General features: G+C 39.7%; 1 protein-coding gene across 6 annotated transcripts in view; it reads right to left on the bottom strand.

Moving 5' to 3' along the window:
* Positions 1-24,094, bottom strand: part of LOC110826493 (uncharacterized) — a 147,747-nt gene that overhangs the window by 106,251 nt on the left and 17,402 nt on the right. For 5 of the 6 annotated variants that reach the window (XR_015535746.1, XM_087351139.1, XM_022057200.2 and 2 more), the window contains exon 2: positions 11,002-11,073. Coding sequence is in view for 4 of the 6 variants with exons in the window: in XM_087351139.1 (XP_087207265.1) it covers positions 11,002-11,073 (72 nt within the window). In the remaining 2 variants the exon portion in view is untranslated. Of the gene's footprint in view, positions 1-1,589; positions 4,332-11,001; positions 11,074-24,094 lie in introns of those variants that run through there. The other variant, XR_002542068.2, reaches the window with a different exon arrangement.

Genomic DNA, 24,094 nt, shown 5'->3' with positions numbered 1-24,094 from the left:
AAACATGGAAATTGGTCATCACTTTACTCTTTTAACCATCCAAACAAAGACAGTATATTTGGAATTTCTGTATATTCTATTCTATGAATCTTTATCCAACTCTTCTATGTCGATCTTTTGTGCTGCATTTATAGAAGGAGAACAACGTCCACACGGCGTCACAAACCAGAAGAACACCAACGACATCTTTTCCGCCGAAGGAGTCTCAAACCTCACACTCCGCTAACTTATTCCAAGAACAGAAAATACACTCTCAGTTGATAGAAATATTAAGCTGTGAGGATGGAATATTGTCAGGTTTAAAGCGTAACAGTAATTGGGCAATTTACGTATTAAAATAAGCCCATGGAGTCACAGATGTTGCATCATTTATGTAAGCCACCTGTTCATTACAAACAATTGTTAGGGTCTCGTAGATTGAAGGTTTGGTTAGTGCTGGACCAAGCCTGATTATGAAGATCGCTTCCCTCAGGTGACAAGTGAAATACGTAAAGCTAGTATTACGTTGCGGATTTTAAGTGAATCTGCTTGCAGAATAAAAAGAAAGGCTGTGAACTGCAAAATGACCATTAAGTGAGAAAGTATACTGGTCACGGTCTCTTACTTCAACTGAACCTCGTCTTTACCCCACCATCTGAATTCCGCAACACTGAATGGTGAAGATGATGACAGTGATGATGAAGATAGTCGGAACATCTGAAACGTCGGCCAATTTATACCAGACTACATAGCGTAACATTCCAGAGGATATGATAGATTGTCTACTTGAATGGTGTTTATACGAAGATAATAGCCAATCACAACAACACACGACCGGCGGATAAATTTGATCCCTTAACATCGCGAATCAATATCGACAAGCCTGTACGCCGGAGGGGGAAGAAAGTGCATCTTACTGCTGGAGGATTCCCAGGCAATACCCACTCGTCCTTCTGATAATAGAATGGAAGTGAATATGTTAGTGTAATATACAGTAAACGTTTGGGATAGAGACAGGGGGATTTTAATTTTATTTAGAATGTTGAAATGATAATTTGGAAAGTTGAGTAATTTAATGGCCCCCACAGCATACAGTATCAATTTGGAACGTTGGAACCATCTCAGTATTCGCTTAAAAAAATTAAATCAAGTCAGCCTGTGTCGAGATGGTCGGTCGTAGGAAATTTCGGATGAATACTGGCTACTTGCTGTGATTATATAACGAAACATAAAGTAAACCTGCTCAGTGCCGAGGAAGAGATAAAGCCCCTAACTTTGTACCGACGTCTACCGTCACTACGCATATAGCATAGATGAGCCTCGGGAAACTTACGGCACTAGTAAACTGACGGCGAGCGTACCGACGAATACTGTCAGTTTGCCGTGAGCTGAAAAGCGGATAATGGCAAACACACCTCACCAGGCCTAACCCAAAACAAAACAAAGCTAAACTAACGTAACATAATCTAATCTAATCTAATCTAGCTCGCTTATCAAGTCGCCCGAATCTCAGAAGTCGCTCAGGTCGCCGCCACGGGCACAAGCCGACATATCGCTTCGGTCTCCAAGTTCGCCATGGGTTGCCCTCGTCACCACGGTGCCCCCCCCCCCCCGCGATAATACTGCGGCCATTCTGATGCTATTTAATAAGTTAGTCCCACCGCAAAGAAGACGCAACACTTCACCGTTGTGAAGATCAGTTTATTAACACTGTTTAAGAAAATAATAGCTGCTTGCACTGATAATTGTACTAAACATAAAAAGTGTAGACTTTTATAGTGTCGAGCAGATGGGGCAGATGTGCACCACAAGGCTTTAAAGGCTTAACTAACTCCACTGAGCACAATCCTTGAGAAGCTAACAGCACGCTCAGCTAGACAAGAAATTCCCTTCCTTTTATGGAACTCGAACATTCATTACTGTGTTCACAAAAGCCCGCCAGATTAATTCAATCTATACCCCAAACTTGACACTGTGTTTTAATACCCCCACCCCCCTTCGAGCAGCATCGAGTTGTCTGTCGGGTGTTCTAGTTTGAAGTTTGAACCAATGTCACATACTCATTTCTGGCTTTTCCACATTTGCTACACGTCTCGCTAGTTCATACTTCTTCATTTAATGACCCGAGCACACACTAATAAACCGAAACGCAACTCTCACTTCCCGCCTCCTGGTAAAAACTCCTTTTAGAAGATAAGTTGACTTTATAGTTTTGTGGAGAGATAATTCATTCGTGTTGGGAAAACCTTGCAGCGCTTGGCTGTCATTCATGCCGTGTGAATGCTGTATTCTGGTTCATTAGCGAACGTCCTGTAGAATTGGAGGATCGTAGGTCCAGAGTCACGACGCTGTATTCGCAAACATCATTCTCAAATCAAGCATGCGATAGCAAGTAGGTTGTGTCAGGAAGTGTTACTGAGAACTCAAAATGGCCCCGAGTAAAACCTCAAGCCCTTGCGGTTGTATAGTAATTTGTGGCATGAAATACAAGCTTTGTTACAGCTTGCAAATCCATTGTATCTTGTACATAATTGGCTGCCGGTCTAACGGTGCTACGAGATGAAATCTAATCATAAAAGTGGATTCAAACTTCAGTTGTACCAGCCATTATCGCCAGCGAGAAGTGCTTAAAGACTGAATGACTGGCATGTTAGTTGATTGATCGGTTATTTTATGACAATATATTAAACACAAAGTTGAATAGCGTTTATATAATTTCAGTTCGGAACGCGTTTCTTTTAAAAAGCAATTGATACAAACTTCAATTTATAAAATAAATTCTCAAATAAGTATCTTGTCCACATGATTTCTCATCCTTTGAAAAACTATCTTTATGTTACAATGAAATTTTATGAGAGAAATACTTCTTTTAATGTCATTGCATTGCATTGGCTAAGCTTACGTGGTTTAAACGGGATGTGGTACGGCGGTCGTGAAAATGACTAGGGGGTGAGGGGGAAACCGCTACGACCTGTTTTAAGACACTTGTGCCTGATTTGACTGAAGTAAAGTATGAAGAACATCAGTCTCCGTCTCTGATTCAAGTGCAGTTCCTGACAAATGCGAGACAGAATCGTGAACTGTGTGCCATCTGCTCCACTCTGACAGCCTGAATAACATTTTAGTGAATCGGCTCTATAAAAATGCACCACGGAGATTTTTGACAGTAATTCATTAACGTCGTAATACCTCAGTGACGTCATTACTATGCCGTTAAGCGTAATAAATTATAACCGAACACATTCCCCGAAGGAAAATTTTATGAATGAGGAATAAAGGGAATTAGGTCGAAAGGGTCATACACATAGCAATATTTTATGCAGTCCCAAAGATTTCGGTTATTCAAAATGAAGACAAACTTTTTTTTTGTAAAGAATTCCTGAGGTAGACAGGAATTTGTCTGAATTAACTTCTAAAGTAACAAGAAACAACGGATGTTGGGAAATGCATATGTGGAGCTCTTCAGAGGCATTAAAAAGTTGTTTTGCTGTGAAAATACAGTTAGAAATGAACGAATTTGACAGAATTAGTCTGTAAAATAGCTTATTAACAAATATTTGCAAAACAATTGGGCTGTAAATAAAATCTTCTCGGGCAATCAGCCGCGTCAACTGGTTACCATCTGAGTCACATCAGAACCCTGATGATGGGGCAGAGTTGGTTTCCGAAACATTGGTTTACTACGGTAACCAGTTGACGCGGCTGATTGCCCGAGAAGATTTCATAGATTGTACTCGCCGCGAAAGTCTCAAATCCTATATAATTGGGCTGTATTTAGTTAGATTTAATCTTCTTCCTTCTGTGCTGCAACGCTGTTGTCTGTTAGAAAGTACAGAATCGTACACTGATCTACGAATAAAGAGAAAGGAGTGGGGTAACACTGCTAGGAGAGGGGAAAAGTAGGAGAAGGTGATAGATGCCAATGAATGAGAACAACATGGAGAAATGTCTCCTGGCATGAGTGGGACAGGAGACTGCAATATAGCAAGCCAAGTCAACAGCCTCGCAAAATAGGAAAAGTTACAATAATATTGCTAGTGCTTTTGCTTGCGTACTGACTGAGACGAAGTCGTTCTGCCACACTGGTCTCCCCACATAACCTGCACCAAATTCTGACAAGTAAACGAAGATCACGGATGACCTGCATGCCCTTGAAGAGATAATGTGGTAGTGGTCACCGTGATATTAAATACGACCGGATTCCCTAACTGGATCAAACAGTCGATTAGAAGATTCCAAACCATCTTCAAGGCGAAGGAAAATCAGCCTACTCCATGAGTAGTCCACAAGGTCACGTACTGTTATGAAACACCGAAGTCCATCACCTGACACTAAATCCAGTCACTGAGTATCTGAAACAATGAAATTCACATTCCAAAATCTGTTGTCTCTTGCACATTTTAATCTCCTCCTTTCAGTCCATCTAGAATCACACCCTCTGGTAAGACCTAGTTTAGATTTAAGCATGAACCAGTAACATGTCATAGGAATGGGGAACCAGCCCAATGCAAGGGCACTATGATGTTTAAAAACGCATTCATGCCCCGAGCCGAGCCAATTTCGGTCTTCCACGACCGAGCGGCTACAAGCATACATTTTACTTAGGGATTGTAGGACTGTCTGCCATCTTGATGACTGTCAAATATGATGATAGAAATAATTTACTTACGAGGCAACAGACGGAATGTGAATTCACAAACGTTTCATTATTCTGAGGCATTTACTTTGCTGAAATTAATTTTATACGAAATTTCGAATAAACAACATAAATATGGCAAATCAAAAACTTGATGTTATTCGTCAATTAGCTGTAGTCTTGTGAATGATTTCCCCGATATAGAATAATTTTAGTGAATTTATAACAGCTGTTATAAGCCAATGGTCCTTCCAGAAATCCCAGACTCCTTAACGCTGTGCTTCCTCGTCTGTGCATTTGCAAAAAGTATCATTAATAATTGTTAACAGCATTAATATCGACTCAACTGCAAAAACAAGTCGAGTTCTTACATGAAGTGTAAACAATTTCAAAAGAACCAGAAACAAACATTTTCCAGGCCGTGTCTCTTCCGAGTTCTTTGTTACATCACGCGACTTGAGGTCCTGACACATGTAATAAACACAGGTATGTAAATATTCAATTTATCTGAATAACGGACCTTAGGTAACTGCAATATTTACATAATTTTTGTAAATAAAAACAGTGGCAAAAACTGGTTTGATTTGAAGCTTGTGTTGGGGACCAGATTCAACTGCAGGAAGCAAAGGACACGATTAAAACAACGTAGTTGGAATCTGCTTTATACAGACTGTCTTAAACTCGTGATACATTAAATATTTCATCGAAATACATTTACTTATTTTTAAGCAGAGGTATGTTTGCTGTTTTGATAAATCACACATTTATTTGCGACAGTTCTCCAGCTTAATTACGCCTACGTCACGACACAAGACCATGTGACGGGAACATCAAATGTTCTCGGAACATTTAAAGAAAACAACCCAAGCAGGATAAAGTTTAATTCCAGAATCTTCTAGAAACATTATAAAAATATTGTGGCACAAATTGCAATTGAAAGAGGAAGTTTCTTCAATGTAGAAAAGTTACAAACTCATTCGGGTGATGAAGGTAAGTGACCTACCCTATGATTTCCAGAGAATAGTTCGGAGAGGGGTATTTGGGTATATGGCTTCCTATCCAGCGTGAAATTGGGTTTAAAACCATTTCAACGTAAAACCCGTTTCAAAATTGATACTTATTCCGTGACATGAATGTGATATGTTTCATATTAGCCTAAAACATTATAATTAATATGTTATCTAATCAAAAACAGGCCCTGGTAGTCTTCCCTCTTACAATCAGTTTTCTTAATTTATTTTATATTAATCAATTGACTGTTCTACAGGACTCTTGCTCCAGATATCAATCTGTCATAAGGCATCCACCTACGAGTAACAACTTCGATAAAAGCGGGCACAGTTCTACACTTCGAAAGAGATTCGAACCTGGAATCCCAAAGTTCGAGTAGCCCAGCATTGGAAAGTTTCTTAGAACGCGCGATGCATGTGCTCTGAGCCCCATTTTCTCTCCAGCCTAAACTCCTGATGCATTTCGGTGGAAGATGGGTACAGAACTTGGAAACGTCAATCATTATTCAGAAAGCCAGAACATTTCATTCAAAATGTTCCGTGGAGCCTCATAGTACCTGCAAAAAAAATAAACAAGCCTAAAATCGAGGCAACCTAACAAGTGTTTCCAGGCATAAAGTAATAGTTGGCGGCATCAAACAACTCACAGACCCCATTTCGATCAGCAACTTTTATCTAAAACACTTTCCGAATGGCATCGGATAACCTACTTATAGAAAAATAATGTAGACAGTTTACGCAAGCATACATTGGGGGGGGGGGGCAGATGTCTGTGATATGATTACCTTACCAGAATTAGATTTTTAAGTACAATGACGAATTCATTCTCTTTATTAAATATGGATATCTGAACCGTCCAAATTTTGTATTAGCCAAAAATTCTGTCATTCAGCATCGTCACGGAGTGGTTATCACACCTGGTTTGCATTCGGGAAGTCCTGTATTCGGTTTTCGACTTGGAATTTGCTTATGACATGCCGCTCTCAGTTCTCCCACGAGTATGCTGTGGTACTATCACACCTTGCCCCCTTCCACATCATTCCCAATTAATCGCTCTCAAATATCGTAACAACAGTTGGTACGAAAACTGAGCATCTAAGTGAGCTTAGATAAGTAAAATATGAAGGACAAGTGGAACAATAAATTTTGGAAACAAGAACGAAGGTGAAGAAACCAGGACAACTGTACTTCTGCATACATCCACGATGTAAGGACCAGTTAATAAGAAAGGAAGTCGCTTTTTACTTATTTTATAGACTAGCTTCAGAAAATAATTGCTTCCCTTGAACGTTTCCTCCTTTTTTGCCGTAACATCACTCCTAATGTATAATGATGTAAATTACAATAAACCAGTGTGTGCCATATAACGGAACAGAATAACATAGAAAGCTGTCCACTGACGTAATCGCTGAAATACGGAAGGCGCACCCAACAAGCTCCGTATATATCAATTTTAACTTGCCAACAAGAAAATAAAATAAAAGAACATAAACCACGATTCTTAGAGTCCTTGCATGCAACCACTTTAAATCAGTCGGAAATCAAATCAAGATTAATTTCTACATTAATGTGTCTAGTTTTGATTGGGAAACATGCAGAATTCCAAAGTCGTTTCTCTTTTCACCTAGACAATCTTACGTAAACACCGTAGGAGTATGACCTCAGGAGCATTTCAGCACAGTTTCATGTAATGCCATACCTTAATCCTAGTTAAGCTACACGGCATGTCAGTTTCATGTTTGCAGATAATTCATTGTCTAAGTTTAACATGTCTGTGATACCTTACGGCTAATCAGGCGAGGAGATTCGTCTGTGTACAGAACAAACATTTGTGTTATGTTTTAACGAGTATAAATGTGCAATGTGTACGGTCATCAAAATCGAGACTTATTACGCATTAGCAATTTCAAGTAGTGCCCCATTTTGAATCCATAAATAAGTAGGAATTAGTCAGGTAATCCGAGAACGACGTCCCGCGCCGTAGCCGCGCGGTCTGAGGCATCATGCTTCGGACCGGCGATACGGAATGCGCGCTGGTTCGAGTCTCGGGGAAAGAAATTTCTCACGAGATTTTCGACCGGTGTATGGTACCGATGCCAACCCAGCATCGTGAGGAAATTGGGTAGCGTAATCCGGTCATAGAAACTAGCAATGGCTGGGGGTTCGTCGTGCTGAGGCATGTGAACGCGAGGCCAGCAGTCAAGCTAGTCGGCTTTGGCTCTCTGGAGCTGTTACGCCACGGATTTAATTTAATTTTAATCCGAGAACGACTCGTTAACTTCCAGTGTTCTTGGCGCCTTTCAACCCCGCGAAAGGACACCAGCGTTTAACTAACGTAGCTAATGTGAACGGCGACAGCTGGATCGGGCCATGTGGTTTAACCATTAGGTACTGTCGGAGCTGTCTATTTTTAACACAAAACTGCATTAGCAGTTATCGGGAGTTAAATCTGCAGGGAGCGTTCCTAGAAAAAGATCATGGCGTTTGTTCCACTCTCCGGAGGTGTCTCAAGATTATAAATGAGTTACCGGCATTAGTAATGCTTATATTTCAAAATGTTGGTTAATTTTGTTCCCTTACAACCTCAGATACTTACTCAGATACTTGCACAACTATAGTTTTCTGTTGTATATTCCACTTTATATGCACGCGTTGAGTTATACTGGCAACAACGTCAAGTCAAAAGTCATTAGTATTTTATATTGAGGGTAGTAATTACAGTTTTCAGTTAAATATTTAACCCCAGATTATGAACGCACGAACTATATTGCTGTCTTACATCAAACGTTAACACAAAACGAGAAAGAAAACATCGAAAACGCATGTCTTTTCTCACTGGGAAGCTATTTTAAACGAAGATTAACAAATTAATTGAACAAGTGCAAAAACTGACTTTAATTCTTGAGAACCCCAACAATAATTGTAGGAGAAACGACAGGATAATTACAAACGAAAATTTGAGAAGACTATCGAAATAATCGTGAATTATGTTAATTTTCCAGAAAATGGTGAATAAAACCGACAAAACCTAGGGTTCTCCATGTCCCAGTAGAGAATCGAACAAGATAAAAATCGGATATGATTAATTATTCAATTGATTTACGAATCTCAAAACTGCAAATGTCAAACACAAGCTATACTGTCTAATGCGACTGTAAATTTATGATGAATGATGAGTAGGTTATGGAGACGGTTGACCAAATTGAATACAGGCATACCTCGGAGATATTGCTGGTTCGGTTCCAGACCACCGCAATAAAGCGAGTCACACGAATATTTTTTGGTTTCCCAGTGCATATAAAAGTTATGTTTACACTGTACTCTAGTCTATTAAGTGTGCAATAGCATTATGTCTAAAAAGAGAAAGCGAGAACATTGCGAGAATTACCAAAATGTGACACAGAGACACGAAGTGAGCACATGCTGTTGGAAAAATGGCGCCGATAGACTTGCTCGACGCAGAGTTACCACAAAACTTCAATTTCTAAAAAAACGCAATATCTGCGAAGCGAAATAAAACGAGTTACGCCTGTATACTATCGCAGCAATCACATGGTCGATACTTAGGAAAAGTAAAGTCTCAATCAGGACACACAGTAGTTCGAATGTCATTGGAATTGGCTGCAACCGACAACCTGATGCTAGAATACAAAAAAATGTTCTCACCATGAACTGCGTACAGCGTTATAATGTTCGTTTCCGTGGGCGTACACCTTATACTCGTCTCTATCTTTTAATAACTGCGTTTTAAAAATTCGACCATCTATCACCAGTGATTCCAAGAAATCCATGCTTGTTAAGTTCAGAGGCCAACATCAGCGTAGGATGAAAACATGCTTTAATTTCTTTTTCCTGCTGACACATATCTATTCCCAGTAGCAATAATTTACACACATTTAGCCGTGGATTCCGTAGATGATGTCAATAGACCCCAAAAGTGATTTCATTTATCAGCTCAGAATTGCTGCTGTTGCTATTAGTGCAGCTGACTACGCATTCTGAGTGTGTGAAAGACTGAGTTCTACGCAGCATGAAATGTGATATGTATATATGTATAGCTGACAACAAGGGCTAAATGCGCCATTTGCAATGTCATTAATCACTGGATATTTGCTTTTCTTAAGAAACAGAAACGGTATTTGTGTCTGATGCGAGTTACCTCCTTTGAGATAAGAAACGAATTTATAGACTTAAATACCTCGAAATTAGAAGCGCTGTTAACCACCGAAAGATGGGTTCATAACACACAAGACTATAATCAACACGCGGTTAGACGAGACGAGGGCAAGAATTCATTTAGGCCCTTAATTAAAGCAAGCCATATTAAACATAATAAAATGGTCGACAAAACTTAATGTTTCATCCAAATCAGATCGATAGTTTGGTTGATGTTTATTTGGGGAGAGGACATGGCAAAACTAAAACATAATTTTTTTATCAAGATGCAGACGAAAACGGGCCGATAATTCAAACATCAAGCTATTAACCAAAAAAAACTGTTTTTTCTAACCAACTCAACGACCACAAAAACAAACAATAAAAATTTCCTGCATTAATATTACCATACGTATTGCATTCTCTGAGAGACACTGATCCCCGCCCACCATTACCACATGATAGTGACAGATGAATACTAAGGTCACATGAATCACTTAGGAGGTTCACTGTTGACTCTTCACCTTCTAAACAATGCTATGTCAACATCAGATGATCATAGGAATCAAAATTCACAATAGCGATGTTTCTGTAAAATAAATATTCCATGGCCACAATAAATTGCAAGTTATCGTTAACTAAAAAAAGTTTCCAATTTGTAAATTAAAAATTTGTTATGTCGTAGACATAAGCAAAATGCAGATGGCTGTCTCCTAGTGAGCAAAATGGTTTCCACGGTCCTACTCGTAATCTGAAAAGAACTTCAGTAGCTGCATTTGAAATATAAAAAATGTAGCTTGTCCATAAGGATTAATCTTCAGACATTTGCCGTAACAGTTTTCATCATACAAAAATATCAGGGGTATTTTTCAACTTTAAATACATTACTTTTGATTTTTTATTTCTGGAAATCGCTGCACATGGTTATTCTGAACCGAAAGGTCCTCGGCTGCTGGGTACAAGAACGAGTGACAATTTCGATCTACTCAAGATAAAGTCGTCGTTGAGGTAGTAGTACTGCCTTCTCTACACTTCTTCTTTCCTTTCTTTAATTATCCATCTTTTCCTTCTGTTCATGAATGGCTTTTATATTTATTTTGAGGACAAGATTAAAAATCAGTGGAAAATTGTCAGAAACTCAGACGATGGATATAAGCTTATATTGTGTCATTAAATAACCTACTAAAAGCATAATTATAAATTCGTGGCACGTCATCTTACCTTGAATTCCCCGACATAATATCCGCAGGTCTGAACTGAACACTGAGAGAACACAGGCGCCATTTTAGGAACCTGAAAATAAAAAAAATGTGAACTTTATTTTCGTGTCGGATCAAATAGCAAGTGCATGAATGATGTTTGATTTTCCATTTAACAGAGACATAACATCGAGGGGAACACTAGAATCTAAAACAGAGGAACTATCAAAACACAAAGACGGAGAGAATTTCATAATAAGGATCATAACAATTTCGAAGTTTCGTATCTAGCGTCGTGGCCTAGTGGTTCGCAATCCCACCTCCTTTCAAGAGGTCCGGGGTTTAAACCTCGGCTCTATCATAACTGATGTTTTTCCGGGTTTTCTTCAGGCAAATTTCGGGACAGTACCTTAAATTTGGCCTATTCCGATTCCTTATGGATCCGTTCCAATCCATTACTCATGAATCACCCGCTCACTAGAAGCAAAGTGTCTGATTTAATGGCAGAGCCGTATAAACCACAAAAAGAAAATTTACCTTTTACTAAACAATGCAAGATTTATTAAATCAAGGACGAGAAGTCAAGGGCATGTAGCACGCATGAGAATGTTGTGAAATGCAGACACGCCGTTAACAGGATAGCCGAAATGGGTGAAAGTAAACAATATTTAAGAGAGTCTTAAAGAACAGGGCGTGAAGCTCGGGTCATCGCCCTCAGCATCGGGCCTTTCGGCGGTCTCGTTGTGAACACGGCAATGAACATCCCGGTTCCATAGAAGGTGGGGATTTTATTTGCCAGCTTAGTGAACATCAGCGTTTCAAGAAAGACTGAGTTAGTTTCATTGGCATCACTTAAGAACCTTACTTATTCAGACATTTCCAATCTAGATATGCAATCGCACGCTCATATTATGTACATTTCTTTCGCGTTAAAATGATAATCTACTCGACAGGCTAGAGTTTCGATATTTATGGCCCATTTTACGACTTGCAGATAAATTTCTATTCCGGCACAAATTCAATAACAAACAATTTATACATATGAAAATATTTATCGGTTCAAGAAAGATATATTATGGAACTTATTTCCGAAAATCTTCTTTAATATGTGTCAAACTATGGTCTAAGGTAACAGGATTGGAAGAAGTGTCGCTAAGGATAGAAGTCGGAGCTGCAAGATCAGATTGCGGGGGCGAGAGAGCAGGTAATGTAACACCTTATGCATTCGAAATCAAATTTTCTCTCTGATCACTTGTCGTGTAGTATTGAATGAAAGTGCCTAGCCTGTCACAATGGGCAATTGGTCTTGTATTTGCATTGTGACTGAACACAAAGTGTTTTACAAGACCTGGTCTATCACGTAGTGTCTGACAACGTAATGTCTCCGTGTCTTTGCATTGGAAACAGGCCTAAGAGACTCTTGTTTGTTTACGATGTCCTTCTGGCTCGGAAACATCGCATTTTGATGCTCCATTGTCCGTCTATACGGATTTCAAAATAGCTCACTTGCTGATTTGAAAATTTCGCTGTAGTTGGATGGCAATTATTTAGCTTTCTCTTGAACATAAACTGGATCTACTGTTAAATATTAGAGAAGCTGTACTTCAGTTGCTTAGCAAAGGAGAACTACTTTCACTGGCGCAAAAATTGACTACAAAATAGTGACACAAACAAAACATACTTAAACTAAATAAACTGAACGGATTTGACGCCTGGAAGCTAGAGGCTACACGCCATACTTGCATTTCCTTTATCATAAAATGTAATTCGCTCTGACGATGTAGGTAACAAGGACCTCTGATACGTCGGTAAACTTCTACCAAACTACAGGGAGCTATAATACAGGAGACAGCCATCTTCAAACTCACCGCCGTGAAAACCTCAAATCCTACTGTTCATTCGTCTGAAAGGCATGTAAATACTTTGTTCTGAAACTGCTGTGGGGCAAATTACCAATGATGCAACGAGGCTGACGTTCCGAAACGACGTACCCAGGTCTGGACATAGACCTACATTAAAATGCGTAACATCCTAAATTGCACAAAACAAAAAATAATCACTAGGTTCCACACGTTTTTCGTGTAGCTCTGTCATCAAATAATAGGCCTCATTGTCTGTGACATTCAATCAGATTGAAGAAAACACGTTTTTGCAAAACAAAACTAATTTTCTTCCATGACCTTGTTTTGGCTCAGACGTCCTCTTATCACGTATGCGATGTTTATTTTTATGACAGCCACGATCCCTCGGATGGCGGAGAAGCAAATCGACCAGTAACCAAACAAACAACTCCACGAAGAAGAGTATTTCTTGAGAAGGCAATAGTAGTACACTCAGCTAGTTATGAAATTCAACTTTTGTGGAACCAGAAGTTTCACTACTGTGTTCATAAGAACCTTTCATTTGCTACATGAATTCAATATATAACCCCAAATCCTATTTCCCTGCCACCCGTTTTAATGTTATCATCCCATCTACGCCCAAGTCTTCGACAGCGGATCAGATCGCAAGAAAACTCCATGGAAACAGGACAAGAAATGAAAAGTAACAGCAAAATCCATCCCTCGACAGGGATTCGAACCCGCTGCATTCCTACAACACGGCGCGAACCGTAAGCCGCATGACAGTCAATGTCGACACGAAAGAAGGAAGTTTGGGGGGGGGGGGGGGGGGGGTTGTATTCTTTATAAATATGAAATAATTTTATATATATATATATATACAGTGGATTCCGGTTAATTGGGACACATCGAGACTAGAACACTTTGGCACAATTAAGCGGCTGCCCTAATTATACGAAGTTCTACGTAAAGAGATAAAAAGGTTTGTTCTTTAAGATTTGTCCCAAATAAACGGTTGCCACGATTGACAGATGGCCCAATAAACCGGAATCTACTGTGTTCACAATTTAATTTATGAACGCCCTCTGCAATTGAGTTAAATTCGCCTGTCTGTAGGTGAGGTAGGAGGGCAGAACAGTTCGGACTACGTAAAACATAAACAAAAACTCTTCAGGAGTCGATCCGTGACGACATGCTACAGTGATAGGTTTGTCAGAACTCGTTTCGTATTGTCCAGTGGGCAAAGATGGCTCGAGTACAAGCTTACATGACGTCAACAGATTTTATGATAATTTACTTCCGTAAATAAATAGTTTATTACTTATCAGCCGTTAACCTCGACGCAAAATTTCCATTCGTAAATTATAATTCAAACCTCTGTGCATCAAAGAGGTGCGCTTTAGAATTCCAAATGCTTAGATCTAGTAGGATCTAACACCACTCGTATTACTGTGATGACAACATGACAAAATTTGAATTTCACGATGTAAGTAACAACGATTCAACTGTTTCCACACCAAAATAGCTCGCGTTTTCACCATGTTATTTTGCTTTTCAAAAACAAACATTTCTTTCAAGACGGAAGTACACCATAAAATTCACAGACCTTTCTACCACACAACATTTCTGACCCTATCGTTATCAGTGAGTGTTCCAACAATTTTACATTTTCTGAAGTCCGTTATGTTGGTAGTTCCCACAACAGAATGACATCACGTGCTTTAAGAAAACTGACCAGTTAGTGTGTCTAATAGTGACGTTATTTCTTTGAATCAGAGATGGGGTTGTAGGCAGACAAAAAGGCCATATGTAGCCAGCTAACAGGAATTCCTTCAAAACCATAAAAAGAACCATTTTCCTCACAAGTCAATGTTTTCAGAACTGACGTATGACAGCTAGCGTAGCCTAAACAACACGATAAACCTTACCAGCATAAGAAAGGAGAAATAACACAATTCTCTCACACGTGCATATGATGTGGATTTTCAGCCTCAGATCACCCACACCCCGTGACGTTCTAGCTCAGCCAAGACTCCAGGAACAACCAAAAGTCGTGCTAGATTTCCAACCGAGTTAATGCTCATTCATAAAAAAACAAAGCTAACAGAAAAGAAAACACAACAAAATTGGTTTTCAGTTCCTTCCTTCTCTATTCTACGCTCATTTCCTCTTATTCAACCCCATTTTCTTCTCGCTAATTCTTTCTTAGTTTCTTCTCTCCCTTCTTCCAATTTTCCGGGCTTCTGAACTGGAGCGTCAAAGTTCTCTTATCGATCAGTGTTTAAACGTCCCTTCGTTTCGGAGGGCTGGTAGATTTTTCAACGATGCTGGCTCAGTTTTAGATGTTATTTGGAGTCGAATGATCGGTTGAGAGGGAAGGGTCTGAGAAGGATTCGGCTACAGCTGATTTCATCGTATTATACCGGCAATTGCCGGACAGACTGAGGGAAGCCAGAGACAATTTGTTCTGAATCATTAGCAAGTAATGATTCATAATCATCTTAACACAGCTCATTCGACGCGACATAAGGGAAGGCCGCATAAGTATAAATCGACCGGTAGGCGGTTCGGTTTCGAACCAGACGCCTCTCGAATGCAAGGTAAATGCGCCATTTCTGTCCCATCTCGCTCGGTTTGACCGTTGTAAAGAGGTACTTTTGTATTGGATTGTACTCAATCGTCTGGATTGATTACTGCTACACAGAGAAGCTTAGCGGATTTAGAACGTGTGACAGAATGGCTTATGAAAGCTAGATATACAAATTTGAAGCCTCCAGTGCTTCACCAAGTGGCCACACCCAGTAGACCCAGTCACGATCTTGACATTTTCGGTAGCATCTGATCTTGTCGCCGGTATTCCATTAACAAAAGAAATATCGGTAAGCGTTCACTCATACAGTCTGAAACTTCTAGAACTTGAACGTGGAATACCAAACCGCAGAATGCATCACAAACAGATATTCAGAAATTAACACTAACGTTTAACACTTTAAAACGACGCGACAGTTATATATATTACCTTTAACAGAAAAAATTACATTTTGCCCACAAAGTTTATTTGTGGGTTTCGTATGATTCTCAGGGTAACCAGCGTTTATTTCCTTGAATACCATTAATGAACTGATCCTCTTAAAGGAGGCGTGTGTTGTGTTTCTTAAGATTTACTTGTGTTGCGAAAAGGACTGAATCTTACAAATATTATTGTGCTGAGCTTCAACATCAAAGGGTTAAAGAGTTAAATGACTCATTTGCATTGTCTTACGATATGTAACTTTCTTCCTGTGTCCGCTGTCTCTGCAGACGGTACTATGCCATCTATCGGCGAGAAGGTCAAATGACTCACAAGAGTTGCGCCAATTATGTCCATCAGCAGTGATAATTCGCAACTGTCAAATAGATTACGCAAAACAAACTTCATGGAGCAGAAAGCTGAAACAGATCAACATAGAATCTCGTAACCTTTAATTAATTACATCCATGGAGCAGATTACAGTTTGAGAAAGAAACGGCCACTCATCTCATCAAGAAATTCCTAGAATTTTATGGAAAACGAAGGTTCATTCGAGCCAACTGAAACAAAAACTTACGAACCGAACCCCAAATTCGTTCTTGTGCCATTTTCTTTCGAATGGGTATGCATGTGCCATGAAGCAGTTCTTCGAGAAGTTGCGTAATGGCACAGTGTTCACCACGTGATAGAAATAAAGTAGGAGAGGCTTTACGTTGCAGACCTTTGGGAGGGGCACTGGCCACGTGCAGAAAGCTTGTTCTTTTTCTTCCTTACGAACACAACAGGAAGCTAAATTGCCGCCTGCAGAATATAAATTATTTTAGTATATTCTCTCGTGAAAGTTACGAATGTTTAATTTGTTTTGATAAGTTAATGAACAGGGAAGGCGTTTATGAACACACCCATTTCGTAAGAGGAATGCGAAAAGCGGCCACAACAAACATGACTCTGCGAGTTCTGCAGGGATTCAGCATTCGGTAAGATCAAAGATACGAAACTGTTTGAAGTTTTTGGCATCCTCAAAGCAAGGAAGACAATGCCATTTCTATCTGTCACAAGCCACAAAGTATGAAGCGGGCAACGCGCAGACATTTCTCCTAGAAGCAAGACTGAAAAGATGCAGCCGATGAAAATAAAAACCCATATATTTTTTAACGTGGCTTTTTCCAATTTTCAAATTGCGCACTGAACCTGATAATTTTCTGCACAAACAAATAAATTCCAAAGAATACGGCAGTTCTGTTCCCAGGGATAAGACGGCCAGAGCATGAATCTGACCGCTATCCGTCGTCCTATGCAAAGACAGAGTTAGATCTGCACGTCCCATACGTCTCCTTGACTTGGTGCCTTTGCACACGGGATAATTCAAGTTTACACATCTAATGTTGAGAAGGTGATTATGCTATAAAATAAGACCGTTTATTCATACTAAAAGTTTTTCATCGTAACAACATAAAAATCTATTTCGTGGTAAGCCGCAATATTTTATCCAATGAGTCATTTTTAATACAAAGCTGTGATATGTTCTTCATGTTTATTCAATAGGAAGTTTCGAAGATGAAACAAAGGGAGGAAACTTTGTGCAAAAAACAGCCTTTGGTATTATCACTGTGCCATCACATACACGATTACTAACGATTGGGTCCAATATGTGACGGGGGGGGGGGGGGGAAGGAACAAAATCCTGATTTTGTCATCCACTGGATACAAACAGTTCACAAAGTACATTGGTATGTGGCTGAATGTGTCTGTATTTTCCTTATATCCTTACTTTTTCTTTCTGTTGTAGATTCTTAAAACATTCAGCACTTACCTAAATTAAACTCCAATTAACGACAAAGTGCAGTTATACAAGTTATGTAGAGTCAAATGCAGAGAGAATGGAATGGCGAGTAGTTAAGGATTTGAAAGGATACAGTGGTTAGATCAAGGTATGCACAAACAAAACCAGGTTGGCACAAAAACCTTAAACGTGTCTGCAATGAGTTTCATATTTTCTAATGCGGCATCCGCTGACAAGGCTGTACACCCCCGATCTTGATCGCTATTGCAACATCATACTATCCCGTAAATGAAGACGGGCATGATCATGATATGCTGACTACTGCTCGTCCAAAGTTCGCACACTTGGATAGTGAAAGGAGACATCTTGGTCTGTCAGAACAGAGCAACAAAAGCGTCTTGCACGGTGAACATAAAATGAAAGCACCACGCCACGAAGGCGCGTGCGGGGAGTGGAAATAAAGCTCCAAGCATTCTTAAGCTCTGCACCAAAAACCATCCAAGTGCTAGTTCAGATATTAAATAGGAGTAAATGGTCGCTTTAGCCGCTGGGGCATAGCCCTCCAGACTCACTGAAGGCTGAGTGTGCCCTGGAATCGATCAGTACCTCATGACGGAGAACAGATTTGCCCTTACGGGAAAAGAACTACGATCGCCCAGACCTCGCCAGTCACTTCACGTGAAACTGTGCCAGTAGATGAAAATGCATTCTCATTTGTGAAAGGAACCGTTCCTGCCTAGTAATTACAGCAAGCACTCTGCGAAAAAATACATGAACACGAAACAAATATTCAAGCTAATCTAGACGATGGTCTTCACTAAAGATAGAGCAGTATGTTTCTCAAAAACGTTGGTGTTTACTGAACCTGCAAGTCCAAACGGTGTTACAACAAAGAAAATCAACATCTATATCCTCGCCGTGAGAAAGAACCTCATACCTGAATATGGCTGTCTTCTTAGTGTAGCGTCGTGCAGTCTGGTAGAAGTTTGCCAACATTTCAGACGCCCTTGCTGCCTCCATCATCAGGGCGATATCCCAGGAGACAGCCACCTTCTGACTAGCCGCCGTGAAAACCTAAAATCCTAACCTCATATCTCATTCTAGCGGATTGTTGTTCCTTAAAATCTTGCTATAACTTTCCGATTCCTCGTTGAACAACTTTCGTTCATAAAAACGACAGATAATTTTACATTGGTTACCAGTCTATAGTCGGGAAAGCGAGGAATGTTTCCAATAAAGACAGGATTTACTGTAATTGTTAAAGTGGAAGACCCCATGCAACTAACTAACAGCGCCGAAGAAGGAACAATATAACGTCACATCGTCTTACTTGCAGCTCATAATGAACGCCCACTCCATTCCGTCACGCACACAAGGAATTGCTCTGTCTCATTCTCTCGAAACATTTCGAATGCAGAATTATATCTCGATTTCATAACACGACCACTATTTTTTCTTCATTTATTGCTCATTTTCGTCATCAAAGCATTGGAATAAACAGGAAATAGCGACATGAGCACAAGGTTCAATGCGCCTCAAGTCTTTGCTGCGCGTAAAGATGGCGTATACGCGAGCGGAGTTGTTACTAAAAACTGTCACGTATTATTGCACGTGCAAAAAGTGTGACTTGGGTGCATGTGTGTGTGTGTGTACAGTGGAATGGTAGAGAGAAAAATAAATTTTAAAAAAGGAATGCGACGCAGTTGAGATTGTAATGGCAGTAACATTATCACTATCGAGTGAAGGTACAGTCTGTCACATGTGTCTCACAGCACCACAAGCCAGCTGTCAAACAGCGGAGAGTGACGGAAATTTGTGGAAGGCTAGAACAGACGACGGACGAACGACTGTCAACTGTCAATTATCACCTTCCGCTTCCAGTTCTTCCTTTCACAACAACAAAAACAACAACAACAACAAAATTGAAATTTGAGATTTTCACGGCGGTGAGACTGAAGACAGCCATCAACTGATGCATTAATCTTGTTAATAACTCTAAAATAATAACTCTGTTACGAAGCGGAGGAGGACGAAAGAGGCGTGACTGAAGTCTGTTTCGGCTTCGATATTCGTGAACAGCATGCCGAAGAAACAACTAAACTCAGAGCCAGGAATGTAAGGATTGTGACAGACCCCATGGTGGGTGTGCAAACAACTTTGTACATTCGTGACCTAATCCAGTTATGTGTCACACGTCTGAAATTCTACACGGAAACGTGTCCAGTTCATGTCCACTGTCAGAAGTTTCGAACCTAAACGACTGAATTTTATCGTAACTTTGCAACCGCGTGTGTCTCATTTCTGTCTTATGCTTTCGATGCATTGCTTAACTCGATAATCCCAACAAACGGTGACAGGAAGGCGAAAAAAGTTGCACAATGCAAGAGCTCCATAATTTGTACTCATCAATATATATATATATATATATATGACCATCCTAACAGCAATGGATGAAGTGCACGGATTCAAAGCCATTCGTTATTCAAATGTTTCTACTCTCCTGTCACCTCGTGTCTCTTTAAGCCAAAATATTATCTCAGCATTTTCTTTCCAAACATCCTCAATCTCTGAGGGTTCTGACGACGGTGTAAAATTCTTCTTTTGGATTCTGCCCATCGTCCAAATTATAAAATCATAAAACCACGTTTCGAAAACTGATTTAAAGTTTCGTCATCACGTAAGAAAGGGGAAAAGACGGCAGTGGAACTCTTATGTTGGAACCCCTGGTTGACATAGCATCAGACCAATTTTTAGGCCAGCTGATGAGAATTGCAGAATCCAGGTTTGAAACGTTGTAATTTTCAATGGACAAAGTAAAAAAGAAAAGAAGATTCAAGCGAAGGTCATCATTGGGGTGGATAGGTGTTTTCTTGTAACTCGAAAATCGATAAATCAATATGCACCAAACTTAACATGGTTATAGGATTTGAGACTTTCGCGGCGAGTACAATCAATAAAATCTTCTCGGGCAAACAACCGCGTCAACTGGTTACCGTAGTAAACCGACGTTTCGGGAACCAACTCTGCCCCATCATCATGCGACTTCCGAGGATCCAGTCACATCAGAACCCTGATGATGGGGACAGAGCTCGTTCCAGAAACGTCGGTTTACTACGGTAACCAGTTGACGCGGCTGATTGCCCGAGAAGATTTTATTGGTTAGCATGGTTATGCTTTGAGAGCAGGAAGACATTTCAGAAAGATAAATATAAAAGTGTTCTGAGTTCGAGTCTCGTTATGGGTGGTTTTTGTAGCTAGGAAACAAGAAATAGCAGAAGAATGGCGCCAAGAACAACGTTGTTTGTTTCAACGAGGAGACGACAGGGCGAAGAACATGTCTTCGTCCGAATGTCGGTTAAGATGGGTTTAGGGATAATAAGTCTTTCCTATTATATTCAATGATACATATGAAATGTTCAGGCCTATGATAAGATTTCGGATTGAAGATTGGTGTTAAATGTAGGCATCTGTCGAATTTCGCAGCTGCAACACAGCGGGCAGTCGGATAGGTAGAAACATACGTTAAGTTTCGTACATAATATTAATTCGAAATAGTAAAGCTCAATGCATGACTCAACCAATCTGGAAATAAAGGTCTCGCGTGATCACACGAGAATAAACTCATGCCAGTTCAAGAATATGTTCAGTCAGGAATTTTTAGTAAGAAAAGCTTCACTAGCATAAATTATGCACAACTGAAAACACTACGTGGCATAATAATTAAAATGCAATGGCGTATCTGTACGTTTGGAAACAAAAATATCAGAAGCCATAATTTATTCTAGCAGCAGAAGGGTAAAGCTGGACCGACAAATCCGTAAAAACTCGTGATCCCTGTACAACATCTCATATTGGTATAGAACGAGATGCGTGGGGTGGGGAATTGACAGAGAATTGAGTGGGGGGAGGGAGGGAGAGAAGAGATAGGGAGAATGAGGTCTGGGTGTCGGACGCATCTCACATGAAATGAGCCTATTAAGAATTCTATTCATCCATTTCACTGTTCACTTGGGGAATCACGTTCTTCCATACCGTGTGTATAAATTACTGTGACAAAAAGAAAATTACATATGCATAAAAACTGCTTAGACGCGAGTTTTTATTCTAGAATTTAAATAAAAAAGAATGGATTATGAAAAGGCTAGGCTATAAATTTTATCTTTGACATCAAACACAAAAATCCGAAACGCCTATTTTGCATATCAGACTTTGGTACATTATTACTGTTCTCGGGCACGGTTTGTTACTCAGCATGCATGCTCGTAGATCAAGAGCGGGCTAAGGGACTCCGAATGCAGACTGATATTCTAACACCCTGATACCAGAAGTTTATTTCTAACCAGTGGTATTGTGTTGGTTGAGTGATTCTGTTTCGGAATTTGTTCTTTCATTAAAGAGAGACTTCTCACACATTAACTGGAAATTTAATTAACATGATTTAAATCCACAACGCTATAAACGCCAGTGACAAATATATTTTATTAATTTATTACACACTGCACAATGTATTTCCTTAACTTAATTTATTTACAATGTAACTTTTAGTGCTCTGTAATACACCTATCCTCAATGCAGATAAAGGTAATTAAGGCCGGATTTTCTATCGGCAGCAGTTATCGACCACTCCCTTTATTTTCGATTGTTCAGAAAGGCAAAGATGATTAAGCAGAAATATGAAATGTAAGTTATGTAACAAAAATGTGATCACATAATGATTAAATGACAATCTTCTGTGACCTCGAAATGAATGTTCAGCTTCCACAGAGATCTTGGCTGCTCTGTTGTCCGTGTGGAATTTATTTCGGCAATATAATAAATGGTAAAAGAACTTCGAATAAAAATTGATTAATTTACTGAAATTCCTGCCCACTGAATGATCGATAAATATTCAGCTGTTATGTGACTGCTGTCACTCGAAAGCTCATCACTTTGTGCCATCTTGAGTCATGACAACCAACGCTACGTGTTTAGAAAACGTCGTTTTACTTGCTTTGCCGATGTATGGTCGACTGAACGTATAACTCCACGCATTCCTAACCTCTGTACTAGAAAGAGGTGAGTAGTGAGCTCCAATCCCTGTCACTATAATCCCATGGAAGGAACTGAGGTGGACAGGAGGCTGGGTGGCCTCAGAGCCGGTCTGTATTCTGCGGCAGACAGGAAGATCCTGGGAATTGAACCCCGGGCGTCTGTCTGACTAACCTGTATCCTATTTATCTATATCTTCCTGTGATTACAGATGATGGAATCAATGTGACAAACTTTATGGCGATAAGTTTATAACGTGAATGCAAGTAATATCCTAAACTGCTAACATACGCCACTCTTTCCGGCATTAGTCAGTGTATATTTTGCGCTTCTCATGCCTACCCTGTCTACCCGCCTCCTACCCGCGCCAAACAACGATGAGGGGTTATACATTTACTACAAAAGAACTGAAACCATATTCAGATGAGGTATGAAAAGAAAGGAGGATTGAAAAAGTGAAGGGGTCATGCCAAGTTTTGTCTATACAAAAGGACGAAGAGCAGGACGGAAGAATTTAAACTTTCTGTCGTCTTCCGCCCAGCACCCTGGTAACTCTCGGTGTCTCTAATTTCTGAAGTTCATGTTTCCTTCCTTTAGCTATGGGATTAATGTCTAACCCTTCCATATCTATGCGAAGTGCTGTATCTCGAAACCCTTCTATAGGCAGGCCTATGTAAGTTATTATGCAATAATAAGAAACCTTGGTTTCAATGATATATGTACAAGTTATGCTACATTGTTGAATATTATACTGGTTGCAGATAATTTATTTGGCCTTTAAAAAGCAGTTGGTGATTCCTCGACTAGGGAGTTCTTTTATGTGTGTGTATAATTCTAAGCAACCTTTTCATATATGGAAATAATTCTTATTATTCTCTACTTTAATAATTTGCCTTTCGTGTGCAGTGTTGCATAAGTGAGAAAAAGTTATTCAACAGAAGTACATGATCCATCTGACATCAGACGTGGCGGTACGAGCAGGTAATCAGCATGAGGATCTTATGGATGGATTTATTCCTGGAAAAGGATCCGCCATCAATTTATAAGATTTAACCACAACTACTACACTTCAAGGTGAAATATGAAATAAGAAAATCATTATTGTTTTTGTGCTCCCCTATATATATATATATACACATTAAACATATTTTGTTAATATCCTTTTATCCACTCCCAGAAATCGACAGGATCTCGTTGTGACGTTCTCAACACCGAATAGTCGTAAATTTATTGTTATTCCTCTGCCAATCTAGTAAAATAATGAAGTATTTGCCAAGGATAAGAACACTTTGAACAATATCGACCACAACAAAAGACGTTGGCTTATGAAGATTTAATTGAATAAAAATTTTCTTGGATGTTATCCATCGTCTAGTAAATATAAAACGTAAAAAAACGACGTTTCGGAGATGGGACTCTATCTCCGTCTTCAGGTTCCTACACAGTTGGGCCC

The sequence above is a fragment of the Zootermopsis nevadensis genome, unplaced genomic scaffold (genome assembly GCF_977971745.1).
Source record: "Zootermopsis nevadensis isolate Lab colony 2312 unplaced genomic scaffold, Znev_1.0 Znev_ptg000018l, whole genome shotgun sequence".
In the NCBI taxonomy this organism is placed as follows: Eukaryota; Metazoa; Arthropoda; class Insecta; order Blattodea; family Termopsidae; genus Zootermopsis; species Zootermopsis nevadensis.
Note: the sequence above shows the minus strand (reverse complement) of the source record. Positions and strands in the feature narration are given on the sequence as shown.